Source organism: Pseudopipra pipra, chromosome 2 (assembly GCF_036250125.1).
Source record: "Pseudopipra pipra isolate bDixPip1 chromosome 2, bDixPip1.hap1, whole genome shotgun sequence".
Classification (NCBI taxonomy): Eukaryota; Metazoa; Chordata; class Aves; order Passeriformes; family Pipridae; genus Pseudopipra; species Pseudopipra pipra.
Genome location: NC_087550.1, coordinates 29,338,397 through 29,358,433, shown reverse-complemented (window position 1 = coordinate 29,358,433; position 20,037 = coordinate 29,338,397). Strand labels below are relative to the sequence as shown.

The following is a 20,037-nucleotide window of genomic DNA, read 5'->3' as shown; positions in this document are numbered from 1 at the left end:
CTGTTGATTTATTGTATATTTAAACCTGTCTTTTAGTGTCACTGCAAAGCTGAAACCAATGGCCTGGTTTTGATTACCTCATACGCTGGTGTCAGCCAGGAGTGAGCTGTATTGGCGTAAGTGAAGTTCAGGTGTGTAAAAGCAGTGTGAAAAGAGAATCTCATCTAGACTGTTATACCACTGTAGTCTGAATGTGGTTTTCTGTGGTGTTTCCGTCTGATCCACTTGTGGATGGCTATACAGAGTGAGAGCAAAGATTCATCTAGCTCTTCTACTGTTTTTAAGACTGTCTATTATTGGAAATGTCATGAAGTCATTAAGAAACTGGGCAGTTATGGAGTGATCTTTTCCTTTGTGTATCTTCCCAGCTGCTGAAGGCTCGTCAGACTTTATGAGCTAGAAATTCTTCTCATAAGAGAAAGAATACAGCTGTTCAGGCAGCTGTAATAGCCAAAAGCCCTTTCTTATGTGTGACCAGTATTTCCTGTGACAGCATTTTCTAGCCCTGTTCATTATCCAGGGCCTCCTTAGTTGCTGGCATGGGTGCTCTGATAGGCTCCCGTGCCTTTTGGGGGTCACCCTGTGCAGTGTGTTGGGTGCAGGTAGGGGCAGGGGCTTGGTTTAAATAGCTGGTCTTGGGGTTTATAGAACATCCCTGCCTGCTGTACATTATAATTGAAGCATTCTGAGGAGGAGTTTCCTAAGGCAGAATGGCATTGGATGTAGCCATTCCTTGGCTTCTTTCAGAGTTTTTTCTTCTCTTGCTTGTAACTCTGCTTTAGGAAGGATTTTGACATCTGAGTTCTTTGGCTATTAAGCCACAATTGTTTCAGCTTCAGCGAGTATTTGAGGAACAGTCCTGGGATGATGATTGTAAAAGAGAGGAGGGAGAGAGAGGAAAATTCCCTATGTTTGCAGATTTTTGTCACATGGTTTCAGGGGAGGCGAGTGATTTGCTTGTCAAAGTCCTAGTTTGATTTGAAGTCAATGTCCTGTTTACGGTGCATTTATACTTACATGCAATATGGGAAATCCAACTGCCTGACCCTTAGCTATCAGAGAAATTGCTTTGTCATGGGAAGCCACTGCAAGCTCTAAGTGTGACATCTATGAAGTTCTTGGAAGATGCTGTGTTTTAAACACTACCAGGTTTGAACTTAAGCATAAAATAAAACAGGCTCAGGCTGAATTGCTCTGTCTATGTGAGCCTTTTCTCCTTAAGAAACTTCATAGACAAACCTAAGGTCTCGTTTCCTCAGATTCTTCCTTCGCATCCGTGCAATGCCAAGGCCTGTACTCTGAAGACAGTGTACATTTCAGATTTAAACAATTCTCAGTGGCCTCTGTTGGAGCTGTTCCAAATTGTGCATGGATCAGAATCAGGCTGTATTCCTTTATAATAGTTAAATGCCTTACAAAATACTTAAATCTGTTAAAAATTATCAGACAAATTTGTGGCTACTTTAGGTAGACCTACTTAGAAAAGCAGAAACACAAATTTAAGAGGCAGATAATGAGTCAAGTTTTTGCATGTTATCTGAGAGCTGCTAACTGTACACATGTTCTCAGCCTGTCACAAATACACAGTACTACAGTGAAACAGTCTATCTCCTACTTGGTTTACCCACATGATAATAAGTTAAAATCATACAGGGAAATCTTTGCACCACGTTCACTAGCAATTATTTCTCCTTCACAGCTGAAAGTCAAGGTCCTAAGTAATAAGGATGAATCTAAGAAAATATTTCAGAATTCCATAATACATTATCTTTCCCTTAATTTTACTTATTTGATTTAAACACCATGATCCATCATTTTCCTTCAGACATCAGTTACCTTCCATTTTATAGCTGTCATATGACTGTGTTCCAAAACACTAGATGCAAATTATGATATATGATGTTAAGATGATGAGAGTCAAAAGAATACCAGTTTAATACTTGTAGTGGCTTTAAATTATTTTTGTATTTACCCACATTTCTCGTGTTTTCTTGTTCATATTGATTGGTGTCCATATTTCTTGCCAAACTGGCTGATTTTGCTTTGAGATTCCATTTCGGAGCTAGTTTTGTCTTCCCTCAGACTGCCCCCTCCTCATTCATCATCGCATTTGCAGTGTCTTTAGTGCAGCCCATCAAGGGTAGACATTTTCAAAAAGCTTTTTTTATTTTTAAGCTTTAGTGCCTAATTAAATAGGTGGTTGCTAAGAGATTGTGGAAAACATCATTAAGAGGGTCTGATTTGCTTTTTTCCTTACCTTCCATGCAGATCAGAATTTATGAGTAAATGGGATAGCAGCATCCCAAAATATTCCTGAGCTGAGATTGTGACAATGGACAGAATACAACGAGACTGTGCCAGTCCTGTGCCACCAGGAGATGCAGAGAGGGGCAGGACTGGAGAACAAGACCCAGAACTAACTGTGTTGGGAAAAGCACAAGAGTTCTTTCAGATTTGTGATCTGGAAGGCAAAGGCTTCGTCACTCGTCAAGACATGCAGGTAAAACAAAATTGGTTATGTGAAATGCAGAATGAGAGAAGCTCTTAATGCCCTTAACGAGTTGAGAGGGATTAATTTAGAGTTAAAAGTGTTAACACCCTCCTCATAACTTTAAACAGATACATGGAATTTAAAATAATATATTTGAAGTCTTACATAATGCCTAAATTTTTTTTCCAGTTAAAGCAACAAAAAAGTGGAAAATCAAAGTAAATGAAGTTTAAAATTTCCCCGGGAATTTAATTCCATTCTCATTGAAAAAACTGAAACACCAGTAAATTCATTACTTTGCAATTTGCCACAATGTCATGAATGTATTCAGTCCATCAATTTTATCCTTCTGTTTTTTCAGTAAAATTGTGTAAATAAAGTCTTTCACTTTGGTTTCATTGCCCAACAATGGTGAACTCTCAGCTGGATCACATATAAATGTAGGAAGTATAGAGGAACAGTATTTTTAGCATTATTCAGTATTTGCAGTAACCTTACCTATTTGTGTTTAATTTGTTTGAGGGCCCAAAATCAGATTTGCTGAAAATGTTGACAAAAAAAGGAACTATATATAACAAAATCTTTTGAAAATGTGATTGGATGCATATTGCAGAACTGATAAGATGATTTGAACCAGTATGTGGCAGAAAACAAGTATAAACTCATGCATGACATGCAAATCATAATTTAATTGTGTTAATCCATTTCTACTTCACTACTTACGGATGAAATAGAATTGGGGAGTGAGAGCAAAATGAATTAATTGCAAACAACTATCAAAGCACGTAAATGTAAAATTTACAAACCTTCCATGTCCTCAGAAACAAAGATGTGTCTGTATATAGGAAACAATTTTAACTACCTAGAAAGAGCAAAAACCTAAGTAAAAAAAAAAAAAAGACAACCAAAAGCAAAAAAACCCAAAAATCTAAGTAAACTGCTCAGTTTACTAGCTCTCAAGAGGTTTCTGTGGTTTCTGTGCAGTTTTGTGTTGCTGAGTTTCCGGATGACCTTTATTAATTATCCAAAGTCAAAAAAAGAGGGGGGTGCCAATTCTTGCTGTACTGTAGGCTTTACCAATCTACATTATCTCAGTGAAGTAACTGAACACAAACAAATATATTGCCAGTGGTAATTTTTGGTAAAACTAGACCTACAGAGAATTTAATAGATTATAATTTTGTTGTCTTTCCAAAAACTGAATGGCATATATTTTTACCTAATGGAAGACCATATATGTGTATAAAAAGTTTTAATGCCTGTTTTCTCAAGGAACGTAAAATTGTTTATTTCTGTTTGATTCTGGATTTTATACTTAGAGTGCTGATAAATTTATACTTCAGGTTCTAAAGATGCAATAGAAAAAGGATTGCGAAGAACAACTAAAGTACATTTCTTCTATTTCATCATGAGTGCTTGTTTACTTTATCTGACAACTTCAGTATATATGTAAGTGTATGTAAGTTCATTTAAATGCAAAAATGAAGGTGCTCAGGACACTTGAGATGGTGTTTCTTTATACTTACTTTTGTTTCCTGTACTTGTCATGATGTTTTCTCCCTATAGCGAAGACATAAATCAATAAAGTAAATCAATTTTTTCTTTAAAAGGTACTAATTGTTGATCATATTTACATTATGCTGTTAGGTAGTTCTGTGCTGCTTACCATTAATGAAGCTTTGCTTCAAATATAGGATGGTAACATTAGGCGTTTCAGTCTTCAGTCATGTGATACAAGCATGATTTTCAACAGAGAGTGCTGAGTATCTGATATCCAGTTAATTTCAATGGAACAAATTTTGCAAAGTTTTCTAATGTACCTGTAATATGGTAATTATACTAAAGATTTACTTCTCCCAGATTATATCATGCTGTTTATTGTGAGACTATGTTAATACTAATTTTTTTTTAAATTTTTTCATTCCATTTCAAAATAGCAAATGTACTCAACTTTCAAACAAACAAGAGGTTTTCTGAAATTGCAAGAAAGCATATTCCACCTGAGACTTGAAACCACAGCTTCGTCCTTTGGGTCTTGAGGTTGTAATGAATAAAGAGAATTAATGTTGTAGAGTGTGTATAGCAGAACTGAGTTCAGATTTTGCCCTTAGCTATTTGACCTCTGTCTTTTTATTTAGCAGAGTAAAAGCTTGGTATTTTCAGAGAATTAAGCATAGATGTCATGAAAGCACAGAGCACATTTGGTGGCAATGCAGATAGTTTCTTTTGAAGCTCCAATGGTATCTCTGAATGTTTTATTTCTTTTTCTTTTAAAATATTCGAGAGCCTCATATTCAAAGGATTTTACAGTAAACCTGAAATGAGCAGATAAACAAAACCACAATTATGAGACCAATAACATTTTCTTTTCCCAACAACAAAAAAATTTAATTATTTTATTTAGAATAAAAACAAGAGGTTGGGAAAACATTGACTTAATCTTAGTAACAATGTGTGGCCTAATTCATCAAAGTCTGTAAATTATCCACAGGAAATTTAATGGAGCATTCCTCAAAATCTCCTACTTTCATATACTTTCCCAAGAAAATAGAAGTAATTGTGGTGGTTTCTATTGCAAAATTAGTGTAATTCACATCAGAATTTGAATACTGCATTAGGGCAGTCCAGCTATATTTGGAGAAGCATGTATTTGTCAGTCAGGTTTGCAGCAAGACCCACAAGCCATTGTACTGGAATAGCAAGTGGGTCTGTGTGGATGGCATGGTCAGACAAGGACAACCAGCTTTCAAGAAGTGCTTCTTCAGCAGATCCCAAAGACCTGGCAGTAGGGGTACAGTTTCTGGTTTTTTAAGTGTAAAAAGAGTAATTTGTCTGAAGCACCTCCTCCCTCATCAGTGCAGTGTGGGCTGTAAGACTTTTACAACAGAAGCTCATTTTTAAAAGTTTCCCTTTAGATCTAAGAGATTAAAATCCAAAGCTTTGGGAAGACGGCCGTGTTTAAGTAAGAAACTGGTGACCAGATATATTGCTGATGAAGTAAATTTTCTTTGTTTTTTCGGAAGCAGGCAGCAATTCACAATTAATCCTGCTCAGAAATCCCTTTTTGGCTGTTCTAGATAGTTCTGTCCTTTAGAAACTGTTGATTTCATTTCTCAAGACCGTCTTGGAATTCCTTTTACTGCTCTTCCTTCAGCTCATACAGTCCGTTGCAGCCTTCATTGCAGCCAGGGAGATCCTGGTTAATGCACTCAGCCAGTTCTTACTTGCCTATATGGCTTAGTATATTGAATAGTCATTTCTATTGTACCTGGATTGAAGGAGAAACTTTCTTTGGCCCTAACTGCCTTCCCCACAGTGGAACAGCTTTAACAGTTTTAATCTGATGAACTTTATCAGCCGACTAGCTTGCAATTTTAGTATGTTTTATATACAACAGCAGTTTGAGGGGGGAGGATTAAAAGCTTAACTAATAAAGTAGAGGACTTCACCGGTGTGTCTTTATACTGCTTTTCAAGCTGGTGTTTTAATCTTCCTATTGCTGTCTCCCACTGGAAATCCTTGCTGTTGTAGTTGTTTGCCATTCCAGTTCCTCCTATTTCTGGGAATCTGTCTACACTGTCAGAAGAATTGGAGTAAACCCATTAGGATCAGTTTTACAAATTTTTTCTTTTTTCTTTTATGCCTGTCTCAAGATTATCAGGGGAAAAAAATGTAGTTTTGTGGAGATGGTTTCATGAAGTTATGTCTTCTTTTGTGTCAGCATGCTGTATTTCAGAAGTAGAGAGTCATAAACTACATTTAACTCGTTACAGGATCAGAAGGTCCTTGGTCTTTGGACCATGCAGCTTTCTTAGCTTTGTTTTATTTATTTGTTTGTTTATGCAGTTATTTTCAAAATTACATATTTTGAAGCAGCTTTAGTTAGGACAGTATATCCTCTATAATGTAGTCATCTGGTGAGTCTGTTGCTTGACCTCATGATGTGGAAGGAACTAGGCATACATTTCTGCTGCCAAGATTGTCCACTAGCCACCAGGATGCTGAGTCTGTACCTTAAGTTCTTCCTCTTCCCTGTGTGATTGGAATTTGTGTCACAGGGAGCGTGTTCTCACTTCTTTGTCATCATGGACTCATAAAGGTAAATAAAGAAGTTATTGAAGCAAATGTCCCTCAGTTGATCTTGTTTAATGTGTTTGGATTTTCACTCTGGGAAACAAAGGACCTATCCTTCTGTATTATGGATGTTCTGTAGAATCTAGTCTTCCTCTTATTCTGGAGTAATGGATGAAGTTGCTGTATGTTTTATCATTTCAGAGACTGCATCCTGAGTTACCTCTTAGCCTGGAAGAGCTTGAGAAAGTTTTTGTTACATTGGATGCTGATGGCAATGGCTCACTTACTCCAAAGGAGTTCATCACAGGACTCAGTGAGTTTTGGAAAGCATGTCTCCTGTATTGAGCTTCATTCGTGTTCTGTACTCTTCACATCAGTAAAGAAGCATTTTGTCTTAACAGGAGGAGGGGGGAAATCTTGTGTTTTATTTCAATCAGGTCATAAGACCTGGAAGATAATTAAGATTGTCTTTAAGATTAATGTAAGACAATGTTAAAAATGTGTGAATACCACTGTCCTTAGAGCTATGGAAATGCTTTCTACAACAAATTAATTCAAGTAATGTTAATTTATTTCAAAACAAAATAGGATGAGGCACTTATTACTGCATAATAGGAGCTAATAAGTTCTTTGTAATTGCCTGTTTTGCAACAGCACTCTTACTGTCATGTTGTCTGTGTTTGTTTTCTCCCCAGCTGTGACATTCCAGATAAGATGACAATGTTAGGGAGACTGTTTTCGATTGTTTATGCAAAATCAATTTTGTGTTTAAATTTTAGCATTTTCTCTAGAAAATGGAATGTCTTCTATATATGAATCGAAACATTAAATCTCAATTTAAATACTATGTATTTATACTATTTATTTATAGTATTTATATAATACCTTAATTTTTGCTTTCAGATCACCAGTGGTTTGACATCTTAATTCTCTCATGTCCCACCTCTTCCATTGTAGAGCTAGATCAAGTATCTTAATAGACTATGGTTTAATCTGAAAATTGCCATTATTTAAAAATGAAATAATGTATTACTGCTTTACTTTTCACAAGTAAATTACGTATTTCTTCAGTTAAATGAAAATTATTTTCATAAGTATTTCCTGCAAAACCAAAACTGTTTATTTAGTGAGGTTGTAAGTGGCTCCCATCTCCAGCAGCTCCAGATCCTGAAGATTGCTTCTGCTCAACTGCTGGAGCCCAGTCCAGAGAACAAGGAGGATGTGGCCACTGCTCTCCTGTTTGCAGATTCAACTGGCAGTGAAGTTAAATGTGTATCCCAGAGGCACCCACACTTGCACACACACAAGCACACAAAGGACATGGACACAGCACCTATGTATAGGATTCACAAAAGACAGATAGACAGTGTAAAGTATGGTACATTTTAACCTTCTACACAACATTCACAGGTATTTTCCAGGCTAGGTAGTCTAGCTACATTTGGCTGGGTGATGATGTTGGTATTCCTAGCAGAAGCAGTAGCTGTACTAGATATAGGCTGCTATAGAAAGCTAGAGCATGGAGAAAGCAGAGTAGTGTCTGGATAAAACTTGTACTGCACCAATTATTATGGGAGAATCCTGTTCATATTTGTAAATGGTGATAAATCTGAAATTTACTGTAGCCTTTCTTTGCAACATATTCTATTCTGTTGTCAACATTCTCTGCTTGGTGCTGGAGAAAAAATGCAAGATGGAGTTAATAAGACCATAAAACCACACCAGTATTTCTGTTTCCTTGTGTCTATGGTAACTTCTGTACTGGTGTTTAGAATATAACAAAAAATCCTCTGCATACCCCCTTTGCCTAGATTCCTTAAAAATTTTGACTTGCAAATATTCAAATAAAATAACTGTGACATTTAGAACTTGATGGAATGTATCTGGTCTGCCTCAGCCGAGCACAAGTGTATTGATTATTTATGTGGGAATTTCACTTCTGCATCCTCACTGTACAACTACTGTTAATAAAATATAGCTTTCTGTATGAAATTTATATAGGAATTTGAAGTGTGCCTTTGGTCATGCATTAAAAAGAATGTTATATTTTATTTGATGTACGTTTTATCAATTTTATCAATTTTATAACCAATGCTATGGTTATTTTAGATTCCAAACATCTATTTAAACATATCAAAAAATGTGGCCACTAATTTATGAAGTGCTTTTTACTACAATTTATGTCTTTTTTTTTTGTATGGAGATAAGAATTTTTTCATTAGGTTTGTGAATTTTGAATTATTTACTGAAGGTTAAACATTAAAGTGGGCACAAAGTCAGCCACAGAACTCGAGATCCTCTTGCCATACCTCATCCTCATTATACTCTGCCTGTAAACAAGTGTAGGTGTTTCCCTCACAAATTGTACTTACTGTAAAATTTGATCTTTAGTATATTTAGTATTACATTGCTTCTTATAGTTGAGTTCTGAAAATGCTAATATGTGTAATTTCTAATTCTTAGGCCAGTTTCTTTTGGAGCAGATTGCTTTGAAAAATGACATGATGCAGCAATCAGGTGAAACAGCCTGCCCAGTTATATGCGAAGAGACCATGGGTGATGATGAGGATGAAGAATTCCAGTTCTCCAATCTGATGGATCGGCTTGGAGCTAAAAAGGTTTTGAATGAGTGAGTCTTTGCAGCAATAGTAATCAATTGTATGATTTTTTGTAATTAATCTCTGGGTTTGAGTTTAATTGAATCCAAGGTAAATAACAAGAACCAAGACTGCTCAGTAACACAGTGATTCTTAAAAATATTAATTTTCTTGGTTGTCAGATAAAGTACCAAAATTTCCAAGAGCAAAACTATTGTACTACAAGCATATGAAACTTGTTTTTCTGCCATATGAAAGCTAAACTACTTTATGTCGTGGGTTTTGAACATAATTAGCATATAATCCACAGATGCCACTGATTTTCAATCAAACAATGCATGATGACTGGGTTTTTTTGGCAAGACCTGTGTTTAAAGTGCACCAGTTAACCATAGGAAAGGAAGTTTTCTCCTGTTTTTCTGCCTTTTCTCCCCTTCATGCATAATTGCATGTTGTGATTATTCTGATAACACTATCTCTTCCAGGGCCAGAATGGCTCACTCTGAAACATGGAACATAAAACCTGCACTAGGATCTTTTTGTGTGTAGGCCTGACATTCTTTGTTCAACCACAAGGAATGTTCTAGAACAAAAAAAAGCATGGAGCAAAAATGGGAGAATCTGCACAGATGGTAGGAATATTTAAGAAATACATCAGTGATTCTTACCATTAAATTAAAGTGCTCCTCAGTCCTTCTCTTCACCTGATTGCCTGTTATGAGTAACAGTTGGTTGTCAGTCATCCTGAAAGGCTTTCATTTTGAAGAGATTTTCATCACCCACTTTTTCTATCCTTATCCTCAATTTGTCCTTTAAATATAGCACTCTTTGCTGGCTAGGTTCAGGTTTACAATGCACATGAAAGAGAGTGAGTCAAGAATAAACAAACAAAAAAGTTGTTCAGGAGAATATAGGCAAAGTATTAGGAAACTCATCGTCATTCACGGTAGAGCATCTTTTTTCCAGTATCTGCTGAACGTATTTGGAAACAAAACATTATCTTGGTAAGTCTTTTAATTGAAATTGCAAGATGTTTTATTCTGATTTTTGTAGCAGACTCACAGTAGAATCAAAATATGTTGAAAATGGAAGAAGTCAGTACAAACACAATTTCTTAACATGTCTAAGTAACTTACGAGGAAGGGGTTTTGATTAGCTTTTGCACTGCTTCCTTCACCGTAGATTCATGAAAACCTCTTTACTTCTAATAGAAGTGATGGGATGGCACACTGAATCTCATTGTATCTCTCCTTTCTTATCCATTCCTGTTCAGATGAAGTGTCTGGCAGGGCACCCACTAAACAAGCAGATCCTGTGATAATCTACAGCCATTAATGACCGCACATTATGATGCATTTTTTTGAATAAACACAGTTTCCGTCATTTCCCATCAACTTCATCCTTGTCAAATCTGGCACAGTTTAAGTAGCCCTTGTTTTTAATAAGTTGTGTATTCTGACCAGTGATGCCCTTAAGCCTCCATCTACTATGATGCTGTGAACATTTATTGCAACCAGAGAAATGTTCTCTCTTAATGAATCCTTTATGATCTCTACTTTCAGTGAGAGTGATGTGAAGCAACTTTGGTTGCAGCTAAGAAAAGATGAACCTCATTTACTTTCCAATTTTGAAGAGCTCTTGGTCAGAATTTTCTCCCAGCTCCAAGAAGCAGATAATGAGAAGAATGAATTGGAATGCGCTCTAAAAAAGTTAGTACTTCTCTTTGTTAGACCATTTGTGTAGTTTTACAACTATCTTACCTACTGTTTGAACTTCTGAAATAAACAAGGTATTTCGGTGGAGAATGGAGGGCAAGAGTTCCCATTATGTAATATTTTATTAGTCATGAAGAGTACTGGTAAAATTATTTGTAATGCAGAACTGGATGAAATTAGCTTTTCTCTTCCAGTTAACAGACTTTGTTGACTGAAATTCTTTTGCAGATGTCTATTATTGCATTGAAGTTTTAAGACAATATTAAGCAATTCCAATCTAGTTAATCAGTTTGATTCCAGAGGACAGTCAGATTTACCAGTAAATCTGGTAAATTGTCCGTGTGCTTTGAAAACCCTGCGTGCAGAAAAGCTATAAATCTGGATTAACTGGCCAGAGACGTAAGAGGTTTAAGATGTTAAACCAGCATAAAGTACTGATATTAGTTAAAATGTAAGTTAACAAATATATATCTATAAAGCAAGCCTATGAAATGTAGTAAATACTATGTATTTGTTTTCTATGTAAACCTATATGTATATAAACAAATACATAAAATACATATATATATAAATATGTAAGAACTAAAAATTAATAGATCTCCCTTTAATATATAGCTACTCAGGGGAAAAAAGTTGTTATGTGAAATTGAAACAGAATGCAAAATTATGGTTGTAGTTGAAGTTCCAGTGTATTTTTATTGTGAAGTGTCGCTTCTGAATTGCAGAATCTTACAGATTGAGTAATGAAGGTAAATATATTGTTTAACATTTACTTCATTTGTTCAGCACTCTCCTGGCTATTCTGAGAATGTGACAAGGCTTATGAAGAAGAAAAAGACCTAAAACTGTATGGTCATTAAAGACAATTGGTTTATATTGATAGTAGCATTTTCATCTAAGTCTACAAGAGTGGTTTTAGCCTTCGGACAGCTAGTCAGTTGGAAACAGCATACAGAGACTTTTGCTGTCTCTTTTAGACTAGAGATTATTAACTACCATGTGTGGTTAGGGGGTTGTTTTTGTGGTTTTGTTTGGGATTTTTGTGTGTGGTTTTTTGGGAACTGAATGAATAAATTTGTTCCGTTTAATAGCTGTGCTCAGCACAGAGGTGCACAGAGAATGCATTAGCATTATCTTTTCTGGCTGATGTGAAATCTCTACCTTAAAAATGCATTGGATTTTTATACTTTTGTAGTAAAACCAGGTTTTAACTAATTTCTTCTTTTTGTTGATCCCAATAATGCCTCTAATTTCAGCAAATAGATTGTTGTTTTGTTTGTAGTCAATAGCTGGAAGGAGTCGGAGTAGTAATGTTGTCTTTAGTAACAATGGGGATGAATAACTTATTTTCTTTTAAACCATGTACAAATAACAGCAAAGCTCAAGACAAGACCACATAAAGGGGGAAAATTATTTTTTTAATACCCACATACTTACTTGCACTAACATGCATGTATCTGGATAGACCGGCAAGCATTTACTGTGGGGTCACAGAAGATAATGGATGCTGGTTATCGAGGTCTTATAATGTCTCCTGGGTTGTTCTTGATTGTTAACTTTGGAAAGTGAATATGAATAATGTGATCTTTCATCTTTCCTTTCTGCCTCATCTCTGTGAGTCATTAGGCAATAAGGCAGTCTACTCTCAGCCTTTTGTCTCCTTTCCTGGATGTAGGCTGTGCTTTTGTCTTAAGTTGGTCCTTTTTTTCCTATCCTGGATGCCCTGAAAAGCTTCATGTGCTTATGCTGGGATCTTTGTGCTGTGACAATCTATGCTGTCAATCCATGATGTTCTTCTCTATCTGTTTTTTGTCTTTTCTTCTGGAGCTTTCCCACATGTGTATTTTCATTCCTGAACCTGGGGCCCATGATCTAAGAGACTCAGGGATTTCCTCCTGTTCTGGTTCAATACATACAGTACGCTGATGCTGTCCTGTTTGTAGGTCTGGGCAGTAGTGAGGCTGTACATATATTCTCAATACACAAACATGCAAATACACCACACGTGGGAGGATGTGCAGGCTAATCTAGAAAGAAAAAAAATTGTGATTTTTAAATCTAAACAGAATGCGATTCTGTGGATACAATTTTTCTTTGCTAGGATAAGTTAGTTTTGCTTGATTTTCTGGTATTCATATTTATTTTGAAATGATAATTTAAAATTAGATGGCTTCTTAAATTTAGCAGTAGTGATTTTTAAATAATATGGTGATGTATTAAATGAGCAAAAAAGCAGTAGATGACTGTAAGGAAGATAAAAGTCATGCTTACATGATGGGCAGTTATAATTCCAGAGAAAACACTTGGGATTATTGCAGAAAGCTTCCTGGAATCATCAGTTCATGGTGCAGTGGGAGCCCGAAGACCCCAGTAAACTGTTGTGCATTATCAGGGAGGGTACTGAGCACATGACAAAGCAAGTTTTTGCCACTACATGGAATCTTAGTACTGTATGAAGTTCTGTGCAATGCTAGAAGAATATAGTGGGATAAAGAAAAGTACAGAGAATGGCAACTCAGTGGTTAAAAGAATAGAACAGCTATTCTGAGAGAGCTATTTTTAGAAGGTCGGATCTCTTGAATAAGGAGGCTAAGGCAGGAGTGGGATATGACAGACCTTGTTATTCTTCAAATCCCTGGCAGTAGGACCAAGGGGCATTTAGTAAGACTGATAGGAAGTAAGCTTAAAAGAGATGAGAAAGAGCTTTTTCTTATAACAGATAAAATCAACTGCCATTAGCTCTGTCTGCTGCTGTGCTTTGCATTTGAAAGAAAAACCTAGTAAAAACATGGGTTGTGTTTCAAACCAGTTCTCAGCTGAGAAGATAAACAAAAGTATAAAGGGGAAGTGGAAGGAAAACTGTCTTCTCATGGTCTTAGCATGGGACAGTGTCAGAATCGATCTTTGTGGAAGAGGAGAATCAGCATCTCAGAACATTAGTGCACAGTGTGCACAAATCACTGTGGTTTTTTAAGGAGAAAGAACAATTCACATTTCAGCTACATGAATGAGCAGAAATTAAACCCTTGTGAGTCTGTTGATCCTGAACTCTCATCTGAACTTAGTGAACTTGTTACATTCCATCTGCTTTTGTCTCCATCTGTTTGTTTCACAGCATTACTGGAAAAAGATCACATTATCAAATATTGCTGAAGCTACACAATAATGTGTTAAGTAAAACTAGATGGGATGATCCCAGGGAATAGAGATTTTAATCAAAACTTGTTGCATTTTTCACATAACAATGATATACCCTTATGGCTCCAGGGTTTTTCACCTGATTATATGTGGGGAATATTTAACAGCTAATGTGTGGGATTATTTTTTCTGCTGCTAGTTAATTATGTTACTTATTATTGTGTTACACTTTTGATTATAACAGGATATTTTTTATCCCTTTCTGTTTAATTTGATCAGAATGGTAAGTCATGAATAAAATGGTTGGGGAGTATTCAGCCTGCAGAAATGGCATGTGCTTATGTGCCAGACCAACTAAAAAGATTCCTACATCCAGCAGTGCCTCCTGGATGTAGTCTGGATGCTGCTGCCATATCCTTTGCTTCCAAACACATAAGAGGAAAGAAGTCACTCAATCAGCAGCTTAATAATACGGTACTAAAGTTATTCTCCCTGTCACACAGAAGCAAAGAAAATCTTTATGATTCCCATGGAAACACTGACTGCTGTGCAATGTGTTCTGTCTATGCAAAGTTACAGGATTTTTCAGTACATAGTCTATCTAGCCCTGGTCAAAGTGACATTATACTGCACAAATACAGTGGATATATGATCTTAGCATCTCTGCCATACCTTTCTAAGTAATTTTTATTTCTTTATGAATTTGTGTTAATTTTATTCCATTGATGAGTGCTAATTTCTTATGAAGCATTTTCGTATTTTGAAGAAAATAAAATTTAAGATCAGAACACAACCCATCTTTACACTATAAGGGGAGTCAGGCAGCAAAAAGGGCTTCTGGATTTTCTGGCACCCTCTATTTGAAGTGGTGCAGTCAGATGAAGAGGTCCTTGTCTGGGCTGCTTTTCTCACCTGGTCAGAGTTTTAAAAAGTCTAAGTGACAGCCATCGTTTTCCTCAAATTCGTATAGCTTGACATTTGTTTATTGCTGCTGCAAATCCTGAAAAAATGTCTCCCCTCAAATTTTTTCCTGTGACTGAAAATGCAAGCTGGCAGTGTCAACTGTTCTGTTGTTTGAAAGAGGAAAGGAAAGACTTGTTTCTGGTTTTGCTCACTCTTCTTAGCTTAGGTAAATTTTTTTAAGTGTGTTTTCAATTTGCTTTGCTCTAACTGAGAAAAGAACCAGGCTTTCAATAAGTGAAAACAGAAAATGTAGAGCATTGAGGAAAAAGAAAAAAAGATACCCTGATTACAAAATTAATGTTGGGGTTTTTCTTTCTACTGTATATATTTTGTCTTGCTCTTACTGATGTGAATACCCATGGAGATTATGTACAGATTGCTCAGGTAACATCTATGGCAGGAAGATTATGGGGGAATATACAGTAATGTCATATAAAGACCCTATGAATCTCTATTAATAATCTTTCTAGGATAATAATCTCTTTCTAGGATGTCCCCTGAGTTTGATACATAGTGATTTTTGCTTTTCAGTTTCTGGATTAATGAAAATATAATATAGTAGAATAGAACAGTAGCAGGGCAAAGCAGATGTCTTGTTCCCTGTCAACAGTTAAATTTTTTCTGCCCAAGCTAAAGCCTCTGTTCAATGTAATTCTTCATGTATAAAACTGCAGTGATATTAATTGCAAAATTCTATTGGGGAAAAAAGTGAACTTTGTTGGTACTTCTTTTTTCCTACAGTCACATACACTTGTGCACAGTGTATTTATTTCTATTCCTCATCTGGGCTTTTCAAATTTGTTTCAGCAAAACTGTCAGAGAGGCAGTAAGGCAGCTTTCAAGAAGGTCTTTCAAGAATTCTGTTCTAGCTAACAGATATGATAGAAGTACCTCATTCAGTGCTCTTGAGTGGGGAATAATGCAGTTCCAGAGTAAAAAGAAATGGAAGTTACAGTGAAAATAATTTTAATTGGTGAACTTAGGCTCTGATATTCTTAGTATTGTCTGTTCCTTATATGTAAGATTTAGTACTCATTATAACTGCATAACAAACAGGTGCTTTGTGTGGAAACATCAGATATGTAGCTTTATATGAGCTTTTGAACTGTTGAAGCTTTCCTTCCACAAGAGAAAAAAAAAATTAATCTGTGAACTTTGCTGCACAAAAATTCCTATTTCCTTGACACTAGAACATTTGTTGGAGTCCTGTGTTAAGGCAGAAATGTGGAGCTCAGTTCATAATGTGAGCCATGACTTGAAGTAATGCTACTAAGATCCAGTCATTATACTTTTATCTCTTGTTAGGAAAATTGCTGCTTATGCTGAAGAAATTCAACATCTCTATGAGGAAATGGAACAGCAAATCAAAAAGGAGAAAGAGCAGTTTCTGTTGAAAGTGAGTGTCTCTTTGTTATTGTGGGCATGGATTCTGCTCCCCCTTTCAGTGGTTTCATACTCATTCTGGGTGTCAAAGCCCACAAAATGCGTTTCACAACAAAATGAGAAAAAGCATCTTTTCCCTCACAGTTACTTTTGTACTGATCCAGTCTCTGCAGCTTCAAACTAAGTGACTTGTTGGATGAGAGGAACATTGATGTCCTGTACTCAGTGGTTGGCATACAGTAGCAGCTGGCATTCTTTTGGAAATCACTTAATTTACAAACATTGTATCACTGGTGTTGCTATAGTTTCAACTTCTGGTCACAATTACAAAAAATGCTCTTTGAGGTTGTTCAGAGCACCACCAAACCTGTTGAATTCTATAGTTTCTGCTTTCTGGGAGGAGATAGGATCTCACTGAAGAGCAACAAGAGATGATTCAAGTGATAGTAACTTCTAAAACCACCACAGCTATTTGAAAAATAGCAAATAGGTCAGATCCTTCTGTCATGGCCATGGTGCCTCCAGAACACCTGAAAATGAATTCCCTTTTCTTGCAAAGTCTTCTTTAAATCTCCTCTACTGCATTTGTAGTCTTTTCTTTGGATTTTTCTGTCCTGCTTTTTCTTGTAAAACAAGGAAACTAACAAGAACTTCCAGTATGCTTCAGGAAAGAGTAATTAGAATCATGGGTGGAAAGGAGCCTGTGGAACTCCTAACTTTCAAGCTAGATCAGGTTGCTCAGAGACTTGTCCAGTTAAGTATTGAGTACTGAAAAGCTGCATTTTTCACAGCTGCTCTGGGTGGCCTGGGACAATCCATCATGAGCTACTGGCTTATGCCTTTTTGTTGTCCTGGCATCAGCCATATAAATGAAAGCAATATAGGGTTTCAGCAACACACAAAATGTTGCCAAAATAGTGGTTATTTTCTCCATTCACAATCAGATATGATATCTAAAACTTCCTTTTTCCCCCTAAATATATCAAGTATTTTATTAGCTTTTATCAGCTGTCTAAGGAGCCATTCTTTTTACTTGCCTCACACACTAATGAATCTGACTCAAATTTTCAAGTTTTTTGCATTCCTAGCTGAGAGCAGATTTTAGCAGTGGGTGAGATGAACTTTTTATATAAAGTTTGTGTATCAGCTGAAGGATAAAATGTATTTGCAACTTTGCCTGACAGCAATTTTGTGGAAAAAATAGTTTATACGCTCTTAATACCCCACAACTGAAGTGGTATTGAACCCCGTAAAACAACAAAGTCTTTTCAGTAAGTAGTGATTGTTGGATCTCCTAATTAGTTGTATATTTGAGGTAAAGCCATTTCTTTCAGGCTTTTTCATTAAAGCTTCCCACTCAAGCTATTTACAGTGTAGTCAACATTCACACTAAGGGTTGCCAGACACTCAAGAAGTATTGTTTCTTGGCATGACTAATTTGGGATCTGGGGGGATCTGGCTGTTAAATTCTTTCTCTAATGCAAAGTCTTACAAAGACTTTACAGCCTGGAGAGATGCATTGATGCCATATAAAGGGGAAATTATAATAGCTTGAATGAAGAGCAGCTCTTGAAGAATACATTTAAAGAAATTGGTAAGATGCAAATAAGTACAAATTGTAGCTATTTACAATACTTAGTACCCTGCTGACTGAAGGTTATACAAAAGGGGCAGTTACTCTGTCTTTCTCGCTTGGATATATATTCTTCCACAGAAGAAGCCAATTATTATGCATTTGATTACCCCATTACATGTACTGCTGAAGGGGAAATGCATGTAAGAACCACTGCTGTCCTGAGGGAATTTTTATTTTTGTTTAGAAGCATTTTCCTGGGGACCTTGGGGAGTAGAAGCCTATTGTGGAGGAATAGCACAGATTCTCAGCTGATGCGTACTGCTGGAACCTGATTTTACTCAGAGGAGGTCTGACAATTTGTGTCAGCTAGGTAGTGTCTGAAGGAGTAATTCCATATATGACTGTGAGTTCCTAGTGATTGCAGGATTTTTAGATAATGGATAGGTTGATGTAATTGCAAAGTGAAAGGCAGATCTTGAAGCCCCAATCACTTGTTTATACCAGTGGAACATCTGTGTCAAGTTGTTGTTAGTGATGGATTTTAAACATGGCAGGTATTGTTTCTTTTTACCTTCAACCTGAGCTGCTGTACTGTATTCTGTATTTCCCATGTCAAACTGGTATCTTGTATCTGAGTTACAGTATGACTCCATAAGATTCCATAATACATTTGTCCAGGTTGTTTCCATTGGTGCATTCTCATCACTTCTCTGTGCCAGCAGTGTCTAGTTCAGGAAAACAAATGTACAGAAATCTATTCACTCTATTGCTGTTTTTTTTTCTCAGTTTGTTTAGCTCTCAGAAGCAGCTCACTGCTACAATCAGTGAACATTAATGCTAATGTATAGGGTATGTGTGGCTGGAAATGAGAGGAGACATTCTGACTTCATTTATTTAGATTGGCTAAGCTCCTAAGGCTCATGCCTAAGATAGAAGACTTTGCCTCCTTTTGTAGACTGGATGCCTACTCATGTGCAATCAGCACATTCCGTAGCAGCTGCATTCTCTGGAGTTGCTGGGCTACACCAGTTTACAGAAGCTCAGAATCTTGATTCATGAGTGATACCATCCCTAAATTGAGTTCTACCCGTATCTCGTTATTTTCACTGTGGAAAGCTTGCCTATTCTTTTCATGCCTGATTCTTTTTCTCCTTCTGCTGATGCAATTGTGCTGTTCTGTTAATCCACTTCCTCTTTGAATTTTTCAGGACACAGAGAGGTTTCAGTCCTACAGTAAGGAGCTGGAGTGCAAGCTGCTGTCAAAGGAACAAGAACTGGAACAATTGGTTCAAAAACAGAAAAGGGTACTAACTGATATCCTTCAGAGTTAAAAAATAGATAACTCCTATTTGTTCATGTGATTTTATTTAGGTACTATTTCAGGTCCCAAAACTCCAACTTGGTGTGATGTAATTCTGCCAAACTGTCACCCTCTGTTGCTTTTGTGTCATGTGCTTAGGAAAAATGTTTGTAGAGTAATTTTCCTTTTATGTGATATAATGAAAAACATGTTTTGGATATTCTCTCCAGGTAGAAGGTTAATTTTATGAAAATGTAGCAGAATTTCACTGTCTTCAATGTGCTAGGAATTGGCTTAATACCCAGACAACTCAAGAGCAGAGAGCAATGATTTGTCTCTTCCAGTGTATACCTTTGCTCCAGACTTGTACCAACCACTCATTTACCTGTTTTGGACAATTCAGAACTATGAACTTGAAATGCTCCCTCCTGAACAAACTGCTCCTGATATATCTCTGTGATAACAGTTTTATAGCAATGCATGGTTCTCTTGCATGGTGACAGCTTGTCAAATTCCCATATTAAAACCCGATGCATTTACTTCTTAAAATGCATGGCCTGCTTGGGGAAGCAGAGTATTTCGGAATGTGTGAACTTCCTTTAAAGTATCTGAAAGGTCAGTGCAGGAAAAACTAGCAATAGGGAAAGGGATTTAAAGGGCTGAAATGGAATGCTGTAAACCCAATTCCCTCTGTAGAATATGATTATAAAATACATATAAAATTTTTTCCTAGCAGCAGTGCTTGGGAGTGCCAATCCTGAGAAGCAGAAGAGGGAAAGGGAAGGAAGAGGAAAAAGAAG

General features: G+C 36.5%; 1 protein-coding gene across 2 annotated transcripts in view; it reads left to right on the top strand.

Moving 5' to 3' along the window:
• The first annotated feature begins 788 nt into the window (after nt 1-788).
• Nucleotides 789-20,037, top strand: part of CRACR2A (calcium release activated channel regulator 2A) — a 45,750-nt gene continuing 26,501 nt past the window's right edge. Inside the window, exons 1-6 of one of the 2 annotated variants that reach the window (XR_010428145.1) lie at nt 789-2,500; nt 6,767-6,878; nt 9,029-9,194; nt 10,725-10,871; nt 16,284-16,374; nt 19,146-19,241. Coding sequence is in view for 1 of the 2 variants with exons in the window: in XM_064644744.1 (XP_064500814.1) it covers nt 2,333-2,500; nt 6,767-6,878; nt 9,029-9,194; nt 10,725-10,871; nt 16,284-16,374; nt 19,146-19,241 (780 nt within the window). In the remaining variant the exon portion in view is untranslated. The remainder of the gene's footprint in view (nt 2,501-6,766; nt 6,879-9,028; nt 9,195-10,724; nt 10,872-16,283; nt 16,375-19,145; nt 19,242-20,037) is intronic. The other variant, XM_064644744.1, reaches the window with a different exon arrangement.